The sequence below is a fragment of the Puntigrus tetrazona genome, unplaced genomic scaffold (genome assembly GCF_018831695.1).
Source record: "Puntigrus tetrazona isolate hp1 unplaced genomic scaffold, ASM1883169v1 S000000148, whole genome shotgun sequence".
NCBI classification, from domain to species: Eukaryota; Metazoa; Chordata; class Actinopteri; order Cypriniformes; family Cyprinidae; genus Puntigrus; species Puntigrus tetrazona.
Window position 1 is genome coordinate 626,682 of NW_025047824.1, and position 23,319 is coordinate 650,000.

General features: G+C 38.7%; 1 protein-coding gene and 1 long non-coding RNA gene across 7 annotated transcripts in view; one reads left to right on the plus strand and one right to left on the minus strand.

The window, feature by feature from the left end:
- Positions 1–13,687: 13,687 nt before the first annotated feature.
- Positions 13,688–19,935, minus strand: LOC122332825. Of its 5 annotated transcripts, none has more exons than XR_006248544.1 (5): positions 19,921–19,935; positions 17,714–17,844; positions 17,299–17,383; positions 15,206–15,520; positions 13,688–14,798 (listed from the first exon to the last, which is right to left on the minus strand). It is a non-coding gene; the product is annotated as an uncharacterized LOC122332825 (long non-coding RNA). The 5 variants fall into 5 exon arrangements; XR_006248542.1 differs by having other exon boundaries at positions 17,299–17,436; XR_006248543.1 differs by having other exon boundaries at positions 17,646–17,844.
- A 137-nt stretch (positions 19,936–20,072) lies between these two features.
- Positions 20,073–23,319, plus strand: part of LOC122332824 (CD48 antigen) — a 4,105-nt gene continuing 858 nt past the window's right edge. For both annotated transcript variants that reach the window (XM_043230256.1, XM_043230257.1), the window contains exons 1-3: positions 20,073–20,355; positions 22,763–23,080; positions 23,262–23,319. The exon at positions 23,262–23,319 is cut by the window's right edge. In XM_043230256.1, coding sequence (XP_043086191.1) covers positions 20,319–20,355; positions 22,763–23,080; positions 23,262–23,319 — 413 coding nt within the window. In that variant the 5' untranslated portion in view covers positions 20,073–20,318. The remainder of the gene's footprint in view (positions 20,356–22,762; positions 23,081–23,261) is intronic.

Here is a 23,319-nt window from a genome sequence, read left to right on the forward strand (position 1 = left end):
ACCACATGTGCGTATAAATAGTACGCTGAATAAAAACGAAAAGCTAATGTTTATGCTACGTGATGGGTAGGATTAGGTTTGTGGGGTCGATGCGTATCATATGCACCTCAAAGAAGCGCGTGTCATATATACACACCTAAATCCACTTTTCTGTATCAATACCACGAGTTTTCATTTTTATTTAGCGTACTATTTAAACGCATTTTCGTGAAACTGAGATGACTCAGGAAGTGTCTAGTGATCCCGAAGAGCCTGATTAGTTGATCTCCTGGTCGGAGAAGACTAAAGTTTACTTTACGTACAAAACATTTCTTCTCTGTTTGTCTCTTAAGGACTATTAAAATGTTACCAAGTACTGAGTGTGAATGTATTACATGCACAGCATATATATATATATATATATATATATATATATATATTATACGAATTAACAACATACATAAGAAAGATCAAGGAAAATTACAGATTCTTCAAATTTGCCAAAAAAAAACTGTGACACCTGAGTCTAATGACGGATCCTCTAAACTGAGACAGAAACGCACAGAAGAGCTCTTCTTGAAAAAACAGTCGAGCCTAAAATGTCGTAGAGTAAACGGACACATCGGTTTTACAGTTAGATAAGAAGCACACGTCTCTCCCAGCTCTCTACTCACCTGAAATTAAAGCGAAGACCGTGGAGAAGAGTTTCATCTTTAAAACGGTTCCGAAAAAACTCCCGGATCAGCTTCCAGTAACGCAGTGTAAAAAGTAAAAAGTAAATGTAAATGTTATCCGTGTCCTGATTTTTATATTGCGGCGCTGAGCGTTGCGGACCATCCTCCTTTAGAGCTGCTCCGAGCATACTGTAGCGGGCTCTCCACTCCACTGCTGTCCGCGGCGGGATCTTCTTTAGCGCCGCGCTGTTACTTTCGTGTCCTCCTTTAGCGCCGTACCTGCGGTCTCTCCTTTAGCGCCGCCCCGCGCTGTTAGTTGAGGACTTTGCTTTAGCCCCTACCTTCGGGTCATCGTTTAGCGCCGCGCCGCGCTGTTTTTTTCCCCCCAATATATTTTATTGGGTTTTTCTCAACATTAGAACAAGACATCTAACCATCTAAACATCACATCAAAACTCAAGGACGCGCCCCGCGCTGTTAGTTGAGGTCTCTGCTTTAGCGCCTCGCCGCGCCGTGTTATCCGTGGCTCTCCTTTAGCGCCGCGCCTCGTCCTGTTACCCGTTGCGGGCTCTTCTCTACGTCGAGCATACTCTCCTTTAGTGCTCCTTTAGGACTATGCGCAGTACAGTGTGTGTATCTTCCAGCCATGACTCTTCAACAGCACAGGAAAAAGTCATTTCATACCTCCACTCACTGTTCAGGGTTAGCCGCGGACTTCCTTCTTTTCTCTGCGGGGCGGATCTTTTGACAGCTGAGGTCCCATAACCGACAAAGCTTTACCAAAACACAGTAAGCGATGTTCCGTCTCAAACACAGCCCAGACGACTAGGCTAAAACAAGGCAAAACTATATAATTATAGCAACGGAGTACACTAGACGTCAATGAATGTCTACATATATGATCACAACATAACCCAAGGCAAACAAAACACAACATGATCATAATCATAGCCGATTAGTTACATTAAAAGACTTAACGAAGAACAGTTTATTTCAGTTATTCTAGCTATCTCAATCTTGTTATTAAGCACTGGCCAGACAAAATAAAAAAAAATATTAGTTGAGTAATGTATTTATACACATAATATGAGAAAAACCTCTATGTCAGTGTGGCCAGTAAACACCTACAACTTCTAAAGAGAATATATTAATGATCTAATAATTGAACATGCCTGCCAGTCCGTCTGCTTACTCTCTCGATCTGCCTTCCTAAGGAACCATGGAACGATCTGACTCAGTGAAGGGAAGTGGTTAAGACTTTCTCCTTAGTTGTTACTCTGCGGGTTTTGTAACCCTGCCTATGTTTCGTTTTCTCATACATGAAAAGTGTACGTCACTGGTTATTATCAAAAGGATAATTCACTTTACATGTAATGGAGGACACAGACAGAAATGTATTCAGTTATGAATGTTATAGAAGAAGTGATTTGTATTATTGATTAAGAACACCGATTGCTGTGATTCAATGTACTGGTCTATTCATTGATTCAGTTCTGTTATTAAGTAATCTATGCTGTTGAATGAAAGATATTAAGATAACCAATACAGATTGATGCAAAGACGATACTTATTTATGAACATTTCTCCCCTTATCAGGGGTGTAACAGTAGCACACCCTCCGGTCCCCCTTCTTAAACAGAGGAACCAGTCCAGAGGCTCTGTCCCCCGGGTCCATGCGATGCTGCAGAGGCTTGTCAGCCAAGACAGCCCCACAACATCCAGAGACCTGAGGTACTCCGGGCGGATCTCGTCCACCCCTGGTGCCTTGCCACCGAGGAGCTTCTCAACAACCTCAGTGACCTCAGCCAGGGTGATGGTCGAGTCCCCTACGGGTCCCCGGCCTCTGCTCCCTCTATGGCGGGATTGAGGAGATCCTCAAAGTATTCCTTCCACCGCCAACAATATCACCAGTCGAGGTTAGCTGGTTCCCACCAGCACTGTAGACGGTGTTGGCAGGGCACTCCTTCCCCTTTCTGATGCGTCGGACGGTTTACCAAAACCTCTTTGAGGTTGTCCGATAGTCCTTTGCCAAGGCCTCCCCGAACTTCTCCCAGACCTGAGTTTTTGCCACCCAGGCAGCGGTCCGCTTGGCCCACCAGTACCTGTCAGCTGCCTCAGGAGTCCCACCAGCCAACCAGACCCAACAGGACTTCTTCTTCAGCTTGACGGCATCCCTTACTTCTGGTGTCCACCACCGGGTTTAGGGGTTGCCGCCACAACATGCACCAGAGACTTTATGGCCACCGGACGGCCGCGTAACAAAAAAAATCTAACTTGTAATGTTGTGTTACTTTTGACCCACCTGTGTGTTACTTCAGTCAATACTGATGGGGTTGAATGTAACAATGTGCACTTCACTTTCAAAGTGAAATTATACTGAAGTCGTTCTTGATTTTGTACAAAACACCACCTGATACTGACTGACCACACTTGTGAATTACTGACAACAGGAAAAGGGATCTCTGTCCAAAACATGATATTTTTGCAATGGAAGTTTTTCTGAAAGATATGAATTTTCGCTCATTTTCAGTCCTGGAGTTTCATGCCTTAATGCTTTTATTTTTTTGGCCACCATTGCACTTTTTATTGTAAATCATTTACCTATTTTTTTTGTTGTTGTTTTGTTTTGCTCACCGTATCGCCAACAATGACTTTTCCCCCCAAAATGCTCAAAAAACCTGTCCGGGAGATGAAGGTAGTTAGTGGAGCTGAATCTTATGTTTATGCAAAGAACTCTGCCAGAATTCAGCAGTAGCATCTAGCTTAGAGAAAACTGTTTCACTTTAAGAATGTGTTTGTTATTCAGATATTGTTAATCTCAGATCTTGCCATTTGACTTTGGTACTATAGCCATTCCCGGGGACCGCTCTGTCGCTTCTTCAGTGGGAGCTATGTTTTGAGGTCTTTCATTCTTTTCAGCTTCTCTTTGACTTTGTTCAAAGGCTCCCGACAGAAAGAGAGAATGGAGTGGTGATTGAATTTTGTAGCCTCTTAGTTTCCAGTGGTCTGGGCTGTTTGTGATTCAGTTCTGATCCACTATGTGCAGGAAGTTCAGCTCTTTTATGTCAGGAAGTCCAAGGAGAGCGGTCTTGAGTCTTGGTATCATACTTTTTCCTTGATGGTGAAGTGATGCTTTGAATAGTTCTCTCACCTGTATTGGTTTGTTGCTTGGTCCACAAAGCTTTTTCATTGAGTACGAGTATGAGCTCTCTGGGATGGCTGTTACCTCAACTCCAGTGTCTAACTTGAAAATAATTTGTTCACCAGTCATTGTGATGGGATTTTGCCAGACATTGGTCAATTTCTCTGAACTCCCAAGAACACAGTATCTGTGCTCTGTGTCTCTCTGATATTTGTGATATGCATGCATTTATTTGTCAATGAGACACAAAGCCAAAACTTAATGAACCTGCAGGTAATTCTGCACAGGTGTAGGCTTGCTCTTTTGAAAACTCTTCAACTTAAGTTTAAAACCTAAATAAGCTATTTATAGGAGATATATTGTTGTTTGTTGTTGTTGAGGTTGTGTGTGCCTCTTAGCACAGAGAAAGACAGTCATCGCCATCTTGTGGTGTAATGTAAAGTAACATTCTTCTTCTTTGCATCTAAACTCAGCACAGGGAGGGACAGTGGATGTGTCATAAGGTTATGCAAGCTTTTGCAGACTGCTGCAGGGTGAGCTTTTTTTGCACTTTTCTACACTCAACATCCATTGCAGGGAGGTTGTTCAGTGGGAGTGTCTGTCCCTTGCTTGCTTTGTGGTGTTGTAGAAGTGTTTAATTCAGTCCCTACTTGGCCAGCTGCCAAAATCGCTAAAGCCTAAATGTTTAGGAGGGTTTATTGAGAACAAACGTATCGAGGCTCTAAATATGCAACAAAAGCAAATTTTGCCTTCAAACACCATAACTTGCAAACAAATATGAGAGCTCTTTCAATCAGTCCTTACACAACGGACAACATAATACAGAAATGCAATTGTTTGTCATTGTAGCCTATTGCCAGTGCCATTTGTTGTCTTTCTATATAGGGTTTGTCAAATTTGCCTTTTTGCAAGGAATTAGATAAAGAATAAGATGCTTTGTTGCCTAAAAACTGAATTTTACAGAAACTACATTTAAACCAAAATTGAAATGTAAACAGTAAAATATACTGGTGTATAAGACATGGCCACTATTGATACTCTTGACTCTTTTAACTTGACGATGGGGCCACATGGTCTCATCCACATCACATTTAATATCCTCTCTTGCAATGCACAAAAATGCAAAAAAAAAAAACTTCTTGCATGCCTCATCCAGCCTTGACCTTCCTGTGCTCCTATTCATTGGTGGCAGGAGTCATTGCATTCAGCAAATGCATTTGCTCATAGGGATGGTGATCATAAACTTTTCACCTTCAAAAAACGAAGAACTCCTCAATGGGATTCAAATATGGGGAGTATGCTGGGAGGAACGGCATCGTCGTAAGAGGGTGTACTCCAAACCGCTCACTGACTATCCCAGATGATGATGAAGAGGGACATGTTGTATGGACCAATAGTGGAGATATGGCACAGGACACCGTCACTGGCAGTACACATGACTCCAACAAGGCTTTACAGTATAGCAATGTTTTCTTGCCAGAGTCAGAGTTCCTTTCAAATGTAACTCCATAGAGCTGCTTCATGGCCATATAGTTATAATTGATAACGTGATTTTTCCTCAGCTTAAGCCAAAATAAAGCACTCAGGCACTAAAATCTCAGCCAGACTGAACGAGGTGGATTTTGGCAGAATCTCAGTTCATTAAATGTAGTGAAATTAAACACATATGCATTTTTGACAACATATTTTTAATGTCATGATGTATCTGTTAAATTATATATTAGTTTTGTTATACATTTATTCTGTGTATAAAGACACACACATACAGCATATATTTAGAAAATTCTTAAATATATATTTATATTCATATCATTATTTTAGTTATTTAGTTTATATTATTTAATTATATTTTTATATAAACATGCATGTTTATTTATATATATACTTATTCTATACTGTATGTATTTATATACAAAAATTATTTTGATATTATTGGCAAAGTATTAAGCCATAAATGTCAAACAACATACAATCTAGAATATGTGAGAAATTGTTCTTTAGACTCAATTAAATCATAATTAAGTCATAATTTATTCAGCGCTGTTCCCAGGATGTCGTTTATTAGCTGCAAGAATTTAGTTGTGGCAAATATTAAGTAAAAAATAAGTACATTTAAATGCAGGTATCTTTTTTTCCCGCTTGTGCGCATTAATTCTTGTCATGAATCAATCCATAAATGCATACTTTCACAAAATCAACCTTTTCTGATTTTGATACATGTACATGCATGACAGATGTGAATCTGCTGGATCATAATTGAAGAGACCGAGTCCAGGATGTAGATCAGGAGTGTTTTATGGATGCCGTACAGCTGATAGTTGTTCATCAGGTCTTAACAGAAACATAGAAGACAGTTCATCCTTTCATATAAGTATTATATGTAACAGTATGAGATAAAAATCTGAACAATAAATAATGTTTCTTATTCAAGTGCATCCAGTCAGATGATTCATATCTAAATACAGCTTTTCTCTGCAAATACTGAGTAAAACTGTTTTAATGTACCTGAAAGTTTGATTAGTATATAAAAGGGTTCCCTGGATTGTTTACAGCAGAGATTGTTTCTTAAAAACTGTCATCCCTTCAAACTATCTGGACCTTCATGTGTGGTTTTGGTGCAGCCCTAATATTTAGAGCTTCAAAACATTTTCTTAATTTAAAGAAGAGAATGTACCCGAGACCACTGAGATTAAGACAACTAAAGCAATTAAAACATAGAGAATTGGGGGTTGAGAAGCGTTGGGAGGTGTTGAGATGGATCCACTGAAGGATGGTGCAGGTTCTGTAAAATACAACAGGAAGAGAAATATTCAGATTATAAAACATATTTATAATTTACAATTAATTTACAATTAAACGACCTTTCACTTTGAGAAGCACCTTAAAATATTACTGACGAGCCCTACTTTAGAGACTCTTACTATCTGCCGAATTATCAGAAGGGTTTTTCCTCAAAGTCTAATTGTCTAGTTACATCAATATCATCTAAATATTATCACTCGATGGTTGGGGATCAGTCTCTGTGGTTTGAATCCACATCACTGTGTGATTTATAGCAGTGTGTCTGAAAAACGTTACATAAAATACTTTGCGATTTCATTATGGTTCAAGTATCAATAAATTCATTTTTATGACTACATGAGCACAATCATCATCATTTGTATTGTTTTTCTGGAAGTTTACAGGCAGATATATTACAGTAATACACCTACTGTTGACTTGAAGTGTAGCATTGTACGTGTCCACTTCGCTTCCAGACATGATCTTTGCTTCATAGAGACCAGAGCTATTGTAGCTCACATTTAGAAGAGTTAAGGTTCCTTCTTTAATTCTCAGCACGACTCCTGGTGTTTTCTTGGGAGTACAGTCCTCATAACGACAGTATCGCTCAATCACTTCTTTCTGACTTCCTCTGGTTAAAGTTATAGTCAATTGGTCGGCTCTCTCCATGTCAGTGGTTTTGAAGGACATGGTAGCATTGTCCCCCTCAGTCGCTTCATAGTTCACCCCAGCGGCACAGACAGCAACTGTTTGGGACAGAAAGAAAAAAAAAGATTGATTAATGCTTTTCTAAGCTGTAATCAAAGTTTCTGTCTTCCAAAGCAACCCCATCAATAAGGTAGACGTAATAAAGTTGGCATTATAGTCTATAATATCAGTGCATTTCTGCTTCTACAGACTGCCCTACAGAGGTAATACCTTTTAGATTGAGTTAAATTCAGAGACCGCACTCTGCACAAAGTGTCTCTCGCAAAAGATTTAGTTTCTAGTTGAATTAAAAAGCCCTTTAACTCCCCAGGCATGTTATTCAAGGACCAGCTCACCACGTAATAAATGCACTGAATTAATTGATAAGTTAATGAAAGCTCATACATTGCTCTTAAACTTAATACCTGGAGGACCACATGTGCGTATAAATAGTACGCCGAATAAAAACGAAAAGCTAATGTTTATGCTACGTGATGGGTAGGATTAGGTTTGTGGGGTCGATGCGTATCATATGCACGTCAAAGAAGCGCGTGTCATATATACACACCTAAATCCACTTTTCTGTATCAATACCACGAGTTTTCATTTTTATTTAGCGTACTATTTAAACGCATTTTCGTGAAACTGAGATGACTCGGAAGTGTCTAGTGATCCCGAAGAGCCTGATTAGTTGATCTCCTGGTCGGAGAAGACTAAAGTTTACTTTACGTACAAAACATTTCTTCTCTGTTTGTCTCTTAAGGACTATTAAAATGTTACCAAGTACTGAGTGTGAATGTATTACATGCACAGCATATATATATATATATATATATATATCTTTTACGAATTAACAACATACATAAGAAAGATCAAGGAAAATTACAGATTCTTCAAATTTGCCAAAAAAAAACTGTGACACCTGAGTCTAATGACGGATCCTCTAAACTGAGATAGAAACGCACAGAAGAGCTCTTCTTGAAAAAACAGTCGAGCCTAAAATGTCGTAGAGTAAACGGACACATCGGTTTTACAGTTAGATAAAAAGCACACGTCTCTCCCAGCTCTCTACTCACCTGAAATTAAAGCGAAGACCGTGGAGAAGAGTTTCATCTTTAAAACGGTTCCGAAAAAACTCCCAGATCAGCTTCCAGTAACGCAGTGTAAAAAGTAAAAAGTAAATGTAAATGTTATCCGTGTCCTGATTTTTATATTGCGGCGCTGAGCGTTGCGGACCATCCTTTAGAGCTGCGCCGTGCATACTGTAGCGGGCTCTCCAATCCACTGCTGTCCGCGGCGGGATCTTCTTTAGCGCCGCGCTGTTACTTTCGTGTCCTCCTTTAGCGCCGTACCTGCGGTCTCTCCTTTAGCGCCGCCCGCGCGCTGTTAGTTGAGGACTTTGCTTTAGCCCCTACCTTCGGGTCATCGTTTAGCGCCGCGCCGCGCTGTTTTTTTTCCCCCCAATATATTTTATTGGGCTTTTCTCAACATTAGAACAAGACATCTAACCATCTAAACATCACATCAAAACTCAAGGACGCGCCCCGCGCTGTTAGTTGAGGTCTCTGCTTTAGCGCCTCGCCGCGCCGTGTTATCCGTGGCTCTCCTTTAGCGCCGCGCCTCGTCCTGTTACCCGTTGCGGGCTCTTCTCTACGTCGAGCATACTCTCCTTTAGTGCTCCTTTAGGACTATGCGCAGTACAGTGTGTGTATCTTCCAGCCATGACTCTTCAACAGCACAGGAAAAAGTCATTTCATACCTCCACTCACTGTTCAGGGTTAGCCGCGGACTTCCTTCTTTTCTCTGCGGGGCGGATCTTTTGACAGCTGAGGTCCCATAACCGACAAAGCTTTACCAAAACACAGTAAGCGATGTTCCGTCTCAAACACAGCCCAGACGACTAGGCTAAAACAAGGCAAAACTATATAATTATAGCAACGGAGTACACTAGACGTCAATGAATGCCTACATATATGATCACAACATAACCCAAGGCAAACAAAACACAACATGATCATAATCATAGCCGATTAGTTACATTAAAAGACTTAACGAAGAACAGTTTATTTCAGTTATTCTAGCTATCTCAATCTTGTTATTAAGCACTGGCCAGACAAAATAAAAAAAAATATTAGTTGAGTAATGTATTTATACACATAATATGAGAAAAACCTCTATGTCAGTGTGGCCAGTAAACACCTACAACTTCTAAAGAGAATATATCGATCTGACTCAGTGAAGGGAAGTGGTTAAGACTTTCTCCTTAGTTGTTACTCTGCGGGTTTTGTAACCCTGCCTATGTTTCGTTTTCTCATTAATGAAAAGTGTACGTCACTGGTTATTATCAAAAGGATAATTCACTTTACATGTAATGGAGGACACAGACAGAAATGTATTCAGTTATGAATGTTATAGAAGAAGTGATTTGTATTATTGATTAAGAACAAGATTGCTGTGATTCTATGTACTGGTCTATTCATTGATTCAGTTCTGTTATTAAGTAATCTATGCTGTTGAATGAAAGATATTAAGATAACCAATACAGATTGATGCAAAGACAATACTTATGAACATTTCTCCCCTTATCAGGGGTGTAACAGTAGCACACCCTCCAGTCCCCCTTCTTAAACAGAGGAACCAGTCCAGAGGCTCTGTCCCCCGGGTCCATGCGATGCTGCAGAGGCTTGTCAGCCAAGACAGCCCCACAACATCCAGAGACCTGAGGTACTCCGGGCGGATCTCGTCCACCCCTGGTGCCTTGCCACCGAGGAGCTTCTCAACAACCTCAGTGACCTCAGCCAGGGTGATGGTCGAGTCCCCCTACGGGTCCCCGGCCTCTGCTCCCTCTATGGCGGGATTGAGGAGATCCTCAAAGTATTCCTTCCACCGCCAACAATATCACCAGTCGAGGTTAGCTGGTTCCCACCAGCACTGTAGACGGTGTTGGCAGGGCACTGCTTCCCCTTTCTGATGCGTCGGACGGTTTACCAAAACCTCTTTGAGGTTGTCCGATAGTCCTTTGCCAAGGCCTCCCCGAACTTCTCCCAGACCTGAGTTTTTGCCACCCAGGCAGCGGTCCGCTTGGCCCACCAGTACCTGTCAGCTGCCTCAGGAGTCCCACCAGCCAACCAGACCCAACAGGACTTCTTCTTCAGCTTGACGGCATCCCTTACTTCTGGTGTCCACCACCGGGTTTAGGGGTTGCCGCCACAACATGCACCAGAGACTTTATGGCCACCGGACGGCCGCGTAACAAAAAAAATCTAACTTGTAATGTTGTGTTACTTTTGACCCACCTGTGTGTTACTTCAGTCAATACTGATGGGGTTGAATGTAACAATGTGCACTTCACTTTCAAAGTGAAATTATACTGAAGTCGTTCTTGATTTTGTACAAAACACCACCTGATACTGACTGACCACACTTGTGAATTACTGACAACAGGAAAAGGGATCTCTGTCCAAAACATGATATTTTTGCAATGGAAGTTTTTCTGAAAGATATGAATTTTCGCTCATTTTCAGTCCTGGAGTTTCATGCCTTAATGCTTTTATTTTTTTGGCCACCATTGCACTTTTTATTGTAAATCATTTACCTATTTTTTTTGTTGTTGTTTTGTTTTGCTCACCGTATCGCCAACAATGACTTTTCCCCCCAAAATGCTCAAAAAACCTGTCCGGGAGATGAAGGTAGTTAGTGGAGCTGAATCTTATGTTTATGCAAAGAACTCTGCCAGAATTCAGCAGTAGCATCTAGCTTAGAGAAAACTGTTTCACTTTAAGAATGTGTTTGTTATTCAGATATTGTTAATCTCAGATCTTGCCATTTGACTTTGGTACTATAACCATTCCCGAGGACCGCTCTGTCGCTTCTTCAGTGGGAGCTATGTTTTGAGGTCTTTCATTCTTTTCAACTTCTCTTTGACTTTGTTCAAAGGCTCCCGACAGAAAGAGAGAATGGAGTGGTGATTGAATTTTGTAACCTCTTAGTTTCCAGAGGTCTGGGCTGTTTGTGATTCAGTTCTGATCCACTATGTGCAGGACGTTCAGCTCTTTTATGTCAGGAAGTCCAAGGAGAGCGGTCTTGAGTCTTGGTATCATACTTTTTCCTTGATGGTGAAGTGATGCTTTGAATCGTCCTCTCACCTGTATTGGTTTGTTGCTTGGTCCACAAAGCTTTTTTCATTGAGTACGAGTATGAGCTCTCTGGGATGGCTGTTACCTCAACTCCAGTGTCTAACTTGAAAATAATTTGTTCACCAGTCATTGTGATGGGATTTTGCCAGACATTGGTCAATTTCTCTGAACTCCCAAGAACACAGTATCTGTGCTCTGTGTCTCACTGATATTTGTGATATGCATGCATTTATTTGTCAATGAGACACAAAGCCAAAACTTAATGAACCTGCAGGTAATTCTGCACAGGTGTAGGCTTGCTCTTTTGAAAACTCTTCAACTTAAGTTTAAAACCTAAATAAGCTATTTATAGGAGATATATTGTTGTTTTTGTTGTTGTTGAGGTTGTGTGTGCTTCTTAGCACACAGATAGACAGTCATCGCCATCTTGTGGTGTAATGTAAAGTAACATTCTTCTTCTTTGCATCTAAACTCAGCACAGGGAGGGACAGTGGATGTGGATGTGTCATAAGGTTATGCAAGCTTTTGCAGACTGCTGCAGGGTGAGCTTTTTTTGCACTTTTCTACACTCAACATCCATTGCAGGGAGGTTGTTCAGTGGGAGTGTCTGTCCCTTGCTTGCTTTGTGGTGTTGTAGAAGTGTTTAATTCAGTCCCTACTTGGCCAGCTGCCAAAATCGCTAAAGCCTAAATGTTTAGGAGGGTTTATTGAGAACAAACGTATCGAGGCTCTAAATATGCAACAAAAGCAAATTTTGCCTTCAAACACCATAACTTGCAAACAAATATGAGAGCTCTTTCAATCAGTCCTTACACAACGGACAACATAATACAGAAATGCAATTGTTTGTCATTGTAGCCTATTGCCAGTGCCATTTGTTGTCTTTCTATATAGGGTTTGTCAAATTTGCCTTTTTGCAAGGAATTAGATAAAGAATAAGATGCTTTGTTGCCTAAAAACTGAATTTTACAGAAACTACATTTAAACCAAAATTGAAATGTAAACAGTAAAATATACTGGAGTATAAGACATGGCCACTATTGATACTCTTGACTCTTTTAACTTGACGATGGGGCCACATGGTCTCATGCACATCACATTTAATATCCTCTCTTGCAATGCACAAAAATGCAAAAAAAAAAAACCTCTTGCATGCCTCATCCAGCCTTGACCTTCCTGTGCTCCTATTCATTGGTGGCAGGAGTCATTGCATTCAGCAAATGCATTTGCTCATAGGGATGGTGATCATAAACTTTTCACCTTCAAAAAACGAAGAACTCCTCAATGGGATTCAAATATGGGGAGTATGCTGGGAGGAACGGCATCGTCGTACGAGGGTGTACTCCAAACCGCTCACTGACTATCCCAGATGATGATGAAGAGGGACATGTTGTATGGACCAATAGTGGAGATATGGCACAGGACACCGTCACTGGCAGTACACATGACTCCAACAAGGCTTTACAGTATAGCAATGTTTTCTTGCCAGAGTCAGAGTTCCTTTCAAATGTAACTCCATAGAGCTGCTTCATGGCCATATAGTTATAATTGATAACGTGATTTTTCCTCAGCTTAAGCCAAAATAAAGCACTCAGGCACTAAAATCTCAGCCAGACTGAACGAGGTGGATTTTGGCAGAATCTCAGTTCATTAAATGTAGTGAAATTAAACACATATGCATTTTTGACAACATATTTTTTAATGTCATGATGTATCTGTTAAATTATATATTAGTTTTGTTATACATTTATTCTGTGTATAAAGACACACACATACAGCATATATTTAGAAAATTCTTAAATATATATTTATATTCATATCATTATTTTAGTTATTTAGTTTATATTATTTAATTATATTTTTATATAAACATGCATGTTTATTTATATATATACTTATTCTATACTGTATGTATTTATATACAAAAAATTATTTTGATATTATTGGCAAAGTATTAAGCCATAAATGTCAAACAACATACAATCTAGAATATGTGAGAAATTGTTCTTTAGACTCAATTAAATCATAATTAAGTCATAATTTATTCAGCGCTGTTCCCAGGATGTCGTTTATTAGCTGCAAGAATTTAGTTGTGGCAAATATTAAGTAAAAAATAAGTACATTTAAATGCAGGTATCTTTTTTTCCCGCTTGTGCGCATTAATTCTTGTCATGAATCAATCCATAAATGCATACTTTCACAAAATCAACCTTTTCTGATTTTGATACATGTACATGCATGACAGATGTGAATCTGCTGGATCATAATTGAAGAGACAGAGTCCAGGATGTAGATCAGGAGTGTTTTATTGATGCCGTACAGCTGATAGTTGTTCATCAGGTCTTAACAGAAACATAGAAGACAGTTCATCCTTTCATATAAGTATTATATGTAACAGTATGAGATAAAAAGCTGAACAATAAATAATGTTTCTTATTCAAGTGCATCCAGTCAGATGATGGGTACAACACAAATACATACAGAAAAAAATCTGCAAAGCGTTGAAGTACACAATGCGTTAAAAAAAAAGTGCATGAATATACCTTCATACTGTCAGAAAAACAGCAATGACATTTGATTCATAAAGGCACACAAACTGGAGAGCACTTATAGCACTATATATATCTGAAGCTACAGCTTGCCTAATTATAACGTGAACAAAATCATGATTAAAAGACGCCCTGATGATATTTCTGAATGGATATGTTTGGCAGCTTCTTTGGATTCACTGTTTATTTTCTATACTTTGGTTTTAATGGCACTGAAGCTGTGTCTGAATGTCTAGAGCTACAGAGACAAGAGAAAGTGTCTGGTGTTCAGTTTTATTCAATATGATCTGAATCCAATCAAATATAAACTAATGACTAGGGCTAGAGTAAGGCTAGTAGTGTTTAAGAGCTGCTGATGAGCAGGGGACTGTATCCTGCCGGTCCTGTGTCGCCTAGCACTTCATGTAATTTAATACAAGATCACAAAAATAAAATTAATGCCATTAATGACATTTCAGTTTAAGAGGCAGCACAAGCCACTGCTTTTACGATTAAAACACTACAGAGGAGCTTACTGGCAGTTATTAGTGTAAATTCATATCTAAATACAGCTTTTCTGTGCAAATACTGAGTAAAACTGTTTTAATGTACCTGAAAGTTTGATTAGTATATAAAAGGGTTCCCTGGATTGTTTACAGCAGAGATTGTTTCTTAAAAACTGTCATCCCTTCAAACTATCTGGACCTTCATGTGTGGTTTTGGTGCAGCCCTAATATTTAGAGCTTCAAAACATTTTCTTAATTTAAAGAAGAGAATGTACCCGAGACCACTGAGATTAAGACAAATGGAGCAATTAAAACATATAGCCTTTGGCGTGTTGAGATGGATCCACTGAAGGATGCTGCAGGTTCTGTAAAATACAACAGGAAGAGAAATATTCAGATTAGAAAACATAAATTAAACGACCTTTCACTTTGAGAAGCACCTTAAAATATTACTGACGAGCCCTACTTTAGAGACTCTTACTATCTGCCGAATTATCAGAAGGGTTTTTCCTCAAAGTCTAATTGTCTAGTTACATCAATATCATCTAAATATTATCACTCGATGGTTGGGGATCAGTCTCTGTGGTTTGAATCCACATCACTGTGTGATTTATAGCAGTGTGTCTGAAAAGCGTTACATAAAATACTTTGCGATTTCATTACGGTTCAAGTATCAATAAATTCATTTTTATGACTACATGAGCACAATCATGATCATTTGTATTGTTTTTCTGGAAGTTTACAGGCAGATATATTACAGTAATACACCTACTGTTGACTTGAAGTGTAGCATTGTACGTGTCCACTTCGCTTCCAGACATGATCTTTGCTTCATAGAGACCAGAGCTATTGTAGCTCACATTTAGAAGAGTTAAGGTTCCTTCTTTAATTCTCAGCACGACTCCTGGTGTTTTCTTGGGAGTACAGTCCTCATAACGACAGTATCGCTCAATCACTTCTTTCTGACTTCCTCTGGTTAAAGTTATAGTCACTTGGTCGGCTCTCTCCATGTCAGTGGTTTTGAAGGACATGGTAGCATTGTCCTCCTCAGTCGCTTCATAGTTCCACTCAGCGGCACAGACAGCAACTGTTTGGGACAGAAAGAAAATATTGATTATACTTTTAGTTTTGTTAGTTTTCATTAATTTCTAGACTGCTAAGAAAGTCCTTAAACTCTACAGGAAGACGCCCAGCTGAATGTTTGTCCACAGAATAAATGCACTGAATTAAACAGCGAGTTACTGTCCTTTAAGCTCAAATAATGTTTGCCATAAGTGTTATTTTTTTTTTTTTAAATCTGAGATCTCATCTGATGAGGTTTGTCAGGATAGGACAACATTTGACTGAGACACTAAACCTGAGGGTGTAACAAAAAATAATAATATTGAGAAAATCACCTTCAGTTGTCTGAAATAAGTTATTAGCGATATTATTTATTAAAAAAATTAAGTTGACATGTTTACAGTAGGAAACATAAAATATATCAAGTGGAAGTTTGTTTAACATCCTAATGGTTTTTAGCAAATATAATTCTGACTGACTCCAGGTACAATACAAACATCCATGTGCTACTCCTGACTGCTTTTGTGCTCCAGGCTAACAAAAAAAAAAAACAACAACATCTAAATGCATCTAAAGCAGTTACTGTCATGCATCAACTAAATCACTTCGAGTGATTTAAAAAACAATTCCGGCATTACTCCGATAAAAAAGGCCGCTGTCTGACATCAACTAGACACTTTCAAACTTGTCGAACGATTAATGCACAAGACATCATCTCAACACAAGCCTCGACTTCTCGGTTTAAATACTCTCTGCGTAACGTTACCTGAAAATAACACGATGAGAGCGGAAGGGAATTGCATCCTTTTAATACAATTCAGTTTTAAAACACGACCGCTTCTGTGGACCGCAATGACGAAAGTTCCACAAAAACAGAAGTCCACAAAAATGGGGTTCGCTGAGCGCCGTCATCTAGCGTGTTTCTAGGGACCTTTCAAAATAAAAGTCTACCCGAAGTCTACAAAAAAAAAACCACCACCGCCACCTAGCATACTTTGCACAAATCATAAATCAGTGGTTCCCAACCTTTTTTAACTCACAGCCCACACAACCAAACACATATGTTTCCGCGGCCCACTGCAAAAAAATTTAAATGAACCTGTTATTTGTGTCGGGTTAGTAACTGAGTACTCAGAAGCATGACTTTTAACTGTCTTTATTGAATAAACGGGTAATGTTGAATAACCAGAAAATGTGCATAATAGGTCATTAATTTTTAATTAATTATGATATTTAATTATTACTACACATTTTTACGTACATTAGCAATATTATTATTTCTATTGATAATAACTGGCGGCCCCCATGCAATACCGTTGCGGCCCACTGGGGGCCCGCGGCCCACAGGTTGAAAACCACTGTCATAAATGTTTCGAAACCAACGTTGGGTGACGCATTCTCCGTCCTGAAAAAAAAACGAGGCGAAAAAAAGCGAGGCTTCATCACAAAACGTTAAAAATAAAGAGATTTTAACGCCCGAGCCTGTGCTTACAGCCTGTGTTCGAGAAAAATAAAAAAGGGAAGCTCGTTTTGTTTCGATTAGACTGGTCGCCTTTTCTTCCAACACCGCGTGGTTGTTAGAAAAACTGTAAAACGAAAATACTTTTACCATTGTATCAGACATTCCTGTTTGATATTCCAGCGGACAATTTCATATACATACATATACATATACATATATATATATATATATATATATATATAGATAGATAGATAGATAGATAGATAGATAGATAGATAGAATATTTAGTAGCTAACAGATTCAATATTCTCGGATGGTAAAATGGTTAAAACATTACATACCTTTTGCACGCGCAGAGTCAAACAACACACAACCAGATGGAACCAGTTCTCTTATGTGGGCGGACCTTGTCTCAGCTGCTGTAATCTGATTGGTTCCCGGGGCATACAAGGCATATAAGAGTTATATCCGGTAGCAGCCTAAAAGTGGGTGAAAGTGCGCAGCGAATGCGTGTCTTGTTAAAACGTTCAACAGATCCTTAACATTTTCACTCGCCTTCTTTAACTAAATACTTTATACTCATAATCACGTCGCAAAACATAGAAAAGTGAGAGTCAAGGCAGAGAAGCGAGAAAAACGCCGGTTTTTAAGCATCAGCTTGACATTAAAGTAAGGTTTGTCGCTAAACCTCTGAAAACACTCCGGCTCCTGTCTTCTAGAGTAACTGATGAGCTTCTTTCAGTGAAGAACCCAAACCTCTTCATGAATCCTTCCTGCTTACACGTCCTCTGTCTCAGCTGTCAATCACTTTCCCGTTTCTCTTTTAGTCATTTTAGTGGTTGTGCTTCGTCACTTCCGGATGTGTCCAGGCACTTGAAAACACCATCCTGAATTGGAGAAGTTTTAGTCTAAATCAATGAGCGCAAAGCACAGGCAATGAGTGGGAAAGAAGGTCTAAAATACACAATATATGTGTAAAAAAACATGCTTATTCTGGCTTGTACATAAAAAAATAAGGAAGCATATTTATATGTAATTTTCATACACACACACACACACACACACACACACACACACACACACACACACACACACACACATATATACGATATATATATATATATATATATATATATATATATATATATATATATATATATATATATATATAATATATATATCGTACTGAGAAAAGGGGGGAAATATGCCTGGCAAGATGGTTACACAAAATGACATTTTAGAGAGAAGATTTAATAAAAGTGTGATATTTTATTTGTGGTTTAAAAAAACTGAATTGCAATTAATTTAAACAAACCTATGTGATTCTGACTTTATGCTTATATGCCCTCAGTTAATTTCATCACAGCCCCAGCTGCCTGTGTATCTGCTTTTCTGCTGACTTTCTTCATGCACATGTCTATTCATTCGTTGGTAGAAACCAGCCATTGTGACACAGTTGAACGGGCTGCAGTGAACTCTCTTTACCACGCTATTCAGCCAAACTCACAGGTAAATGTTAAGGGCAGGTGCATTGTAGGTTTAGGGGTAAGCATAGTTTAGGACGTGACTAACACAACCATGGGGCGGAGGAAAAAACAACGGGGAGAAACCACGCCCTATTTTGAAACTTTTGGAGTTTTTTGTACGCGCGTGTAATCGTGCATTTACGGTACCGCCTGTCTTCCATGTAAAGCAAAATAGAAGTTTACTTATTTTAACTTATGTATCATTTTAATGTTTGTACGTGTACATAAACGTTTGTACTATACATTAAAATGATTCAACAATTTGTACAAGACAATAAATGTTAATACTAAAGTTTATTTTATTAGTTTTGTGTGTGTGTGTGTGTGTGTTCAAAGTGATCCTGACTATCAGTACATTTATTGGATCATTTTATTACATTAAAACACGCATAAAATTAATTCCCTTAGCTCACTCTTTCATTTTTTCGACTGCTCGTGTAGTATGTGTGGGTTTTGTGGCGCCCCTTGCCATGACCATATTTGGTTTTCTTCCGCCATGCTGACTCGTGGGGTTGCGCTCGCACCCGTACCGTAAGTGCGCGATTACACGCGCGCGCAAAAAAGGGAGCTGTCGTCACTGCAGTCACTCATTGGCTTTTTGAATGCATGTTAGTTAAGTCGTGGCTGCTTGTTGATATATTCAAAATGAAATTAAAAGTGTAGATGGGGCATTACTTTGTTTATCTGCTCATACTGCATCATACTTACTTCCCAAAACTCTTATGGTCTAAACTGTGGATCAGTCTATTTTGCATAGGCGTATACTTGCCCTTTTAATAAATGCTAAACTTAAGTTCAAGGTGACATTTTATCACATATTATTAGAATATGTAATAATATTATTACATATCATATATTGCAAGTCTGAAGGTGTCTTTAAATCATTGCTTTATGGTGAGTTATTTTTTTGTTGTGAGGAATATGACCCAGGTGTCTCTCAACACACAGAAAGACAGTCATTGGTGGCCATCTAGTGGTGCAATGTGAACCTACAGAAAGACTTCCTGAATGTATCCTTTTAGTCAGGGGTCACCAAGTTGGGTCCAGCAGAGCTAAGCTCCAACCCCGATCAAACACACCTGTTTTGACCAGTGACTAGATTCAGCCGCTTGAAACACCTGAGGAAATCAACACCCCCGCCATATCTTCTTCTAGTGCTTTGCTTATAAATTCAGCGTGTAGGGAGGGACCGTGTGTCAGAAGATGTACCAGCTATAAAATGTAAACGTCACGCGACTCGTCTACAATTTAAGGGCAGGAAGCCTCAAGTGAGCTTGAAACCCCGATCAGTTAAGTTTTGGTCAACCTGCACCGATGTTCCCTCCTCAACTCAAGAGTTTTGTACAGCATCTACTATAACTTAATTTGAAGCACCGCAGTTAATAAATTGTGTAACAGAGACTAAACTGCAAAATGCAAAGCTCTGTAAACGCTTACCGAGTGTACTTCTCTTGGGTAATGACCATCATGCAGCGACCGGAGATGTTTCGGAGATGACTGGAGATGGAGATGTCCAACTCAGAAGGTCCAACAAGTCCCTGTTGTGGTCCCCAAGGCAACGATCGCTTTGGAGGCAAATATACCTTGATGTTGGATCCGTAATGAGAGAGATGAGAGAGCAGAGCATCAAAATGCAATTTCAATCAACGTGCAATAATCCAAAAACAAGGAACAGAAGCCAAGGACACCCAAAAGCAGAACTTAGAAACCATAAGAACATGAGGAGGATGACCAAAATCATGATAGACTAGGAAGTAATGAGAGGAGAAAGAGACAGGAAACTGGTCTAAACATGAGCTGAGCCAGACAGAGGCAGTATCTCCGGGGAAATCAGCATGTGGCTTTTCATTGTAATTTTCATCAGCATTAAAGGTAAGATAAAACCTCACAATGTGTTTCTTTCTGTCATTGTGTGCTACTTTGGTTTCTCCGTAATGAAACCTCTCCTGCTCTTCTGTTCTTAAAATATCAATGCAGCAAACAACTGCTGAATGAAAAACTTGTTCACGTCAGACCGGACAGTCAGCATTAGTCTCAAAGAGTCCATCTAGAAATGCTTAACCATTGAGTGTTGGTGTGGAAAAAGGCAGGGTAATGTATTTTGTTCGGTGTAAAATGAGTACTAGCGGAGTATATGCTGTGACTTATATGTCCTTTGAAGAAATGGACTTGTGGATCGACTCGGTAAGTTCGTCTCTGGTTGTTGAATTATTCCTGTATCATAAAACAGCACTTTAACAGGAAGGGTGACCGTTTGAGAGCCGGGGGCAATGAGGGAAACTTTCTTTGCGGTTCAGAGGTGGAAGGAAGTCATACACGTATGCAGGGCTTCAGTGGAAACGTTTAGTTCTGTGGAAAATGGACATATACGTCGCAAAGTAAGGTATTAGGTTAAATTTACAGTGAGATACCGTAATTTCACTAACTGATAAAGTATTAAACCACTGGAATCTTTGAAAGAGACTGATATCCACCGAACGCAGGTGGTGATGGAACCAAAACCCATCACACAAACACTAAACACCATCACGGCGAGACGGCTGAACTGAATTATGCAAAAAACTATTTAACAACATTGCATGCAAAGTACAACACCTGATCAACATAACTGATAAAAAAAAAAACAGAAACAGTGATTTTTAAAAAACAAACAAACATCAAATTCAAACAAGTTTTTTTGCTGTTAAAAATCACCATTTTTTTTTTTTTTTTTTTATCATTGCATTAAGTGCATTGTAAAAAATTACCGTGATTTTAAAACGGTGACAATGCTGTGCTAAAAACCTGCTAAATAATTAACGGTAAATTCCTGTAAAATTTACAGGGAAAAATGCAAGCTGACGTTCCCAGAATTCCCTGCATTGCATTTAAATTTTTGCTTGAATTTGATGTTTTTTCTTTGAAATAACTGTGTTCTTAGTGTAGTGAGGAGTGGGAAGCGTTCGGATACATTCGAGACATTCTACCTCATACTCTTCAGTGCTTCGATGCAACCTGTGTTGTTAAAAGCGCTATATAAATAAAAATGATTGATTGATTGATTGATTGAGTGCTCTTTATTAAGAACGGTCAAACAGGCAGGGTTCGGTAACAGGAATATCACAGGGAGTCGGAAACAGTCGGGCAAGGGTCAAGACGGGCAGCCAGAATCAGAGTCGAGGTACACAGGCAGGAGAGCAATAGCCAGGCAGCAAACAATCTGAGAAACGGTAAAACAGAGCAAGGGAAGGCAAAGATAGTGGGATAAAACAGAAGGATAAGACTTCACTAAGAGTTCCAGCTGGTTGCAGCTTAAATAGCAGTTTTAACAAGGTACAGGAAATTAGAGCTGGAAGGAGGCATGATGGGAAATGTAGTTCCGGGAGTAATACTCCCTCTGGTGGCCATCGGGGGAGCCACAGAGGAGCGGTTCATTCAATTCAATTCAATTCAAGTTTATTTGTATAGCGCTTTTTACAATGGCTATTGTTCCAAAGCAGCTTCACAAAAGCAATGACAAGTCTTTTCTTATAAGTTATGTTTAATAGGGTGTGTTCGAGTGTTTGTGTGAACGACGCTGAGCACCTGCTATAAATGTTATTATTTGAAGGCTTTGGTTCATAACGTGAACTTTATTAGCTGGGTGTATTAAAATGATGTCAGTTAAAGAAAGTGTTAACTGTAAATTTAATATGAAACCGTAAAACCTAAAACATTGTTGCCATATTTTTATGGTTGAATTTCAGCAACCACAGCTGCCATTATTTAACAGTAAATAATTTTTTAAATTTTTATATATATATATATATATATATATATATATATATATATATATATATATATATATATATATATATATATATATATATATACATATATACATATATATATACATATATACATATATATATATATATGTATATTTATATATATTATATATATATATATATACACATATATATACATATATACATACATATATATACATATGTATATATATATATATTATATATATGTATATATATATATATTATATATACATATATATAAATATACATATGTATATATATGTATATGTGTATATATATGTATATGTGTATGTATATGTATATGTATATATATATATATTTATATGTATATGTGTATATGTATATGTATATATATGTGTATGTATATATATATATATATATATATATATATATATATATATATATATATATATATATATATACACACACATTTCTGACTGAGAAGACCAGAAAACAGCATGCCTTTTTAACACGCCTGCACATTGTTTCAGTCCTGGCGAACGGCGAATGGGACGAGGTGAAGACGGCGAAGGAAGGAGACGACCTCACTCTGCACACGGGAGTTCAACAAAATAAAGACACTGAGGTTATATGGTTTCTTAAAAGCCGCGAGACCCGCCGTATAGCACAGATGAATAATGGGCAGGTTTTTACTCATTATGAGAAGAGACTCGCTGGCAGATTGCGACTAGATGAAATAAGTGGGTCGTTGACCATCAGGAACATAAGTGCTAGTGATTCTGGGGTTTACGAAGTGTCTGTCACCAGATTACTTGTCTTTGAGAGGATGATCAAAATCGATGTATACGGTAAGCTACGACCAATAATATTGCCCATGCAGTCTCAGGTACAAAAGACACATCTCATTCATCTATATAGTTGCATATAAATACCTTAAAGAGACATATCTTTACCTAAAATACCACCAAGTGACGGGATTGCATACATGACAAAATGTGGCTTTTAAAATATGTTTTTCTTGCCCTAAAGCACCCGTATCTGTTCCTGCTATTGAGTGCAGATCATTGGTTGGTGAGCGGCGGTGCGC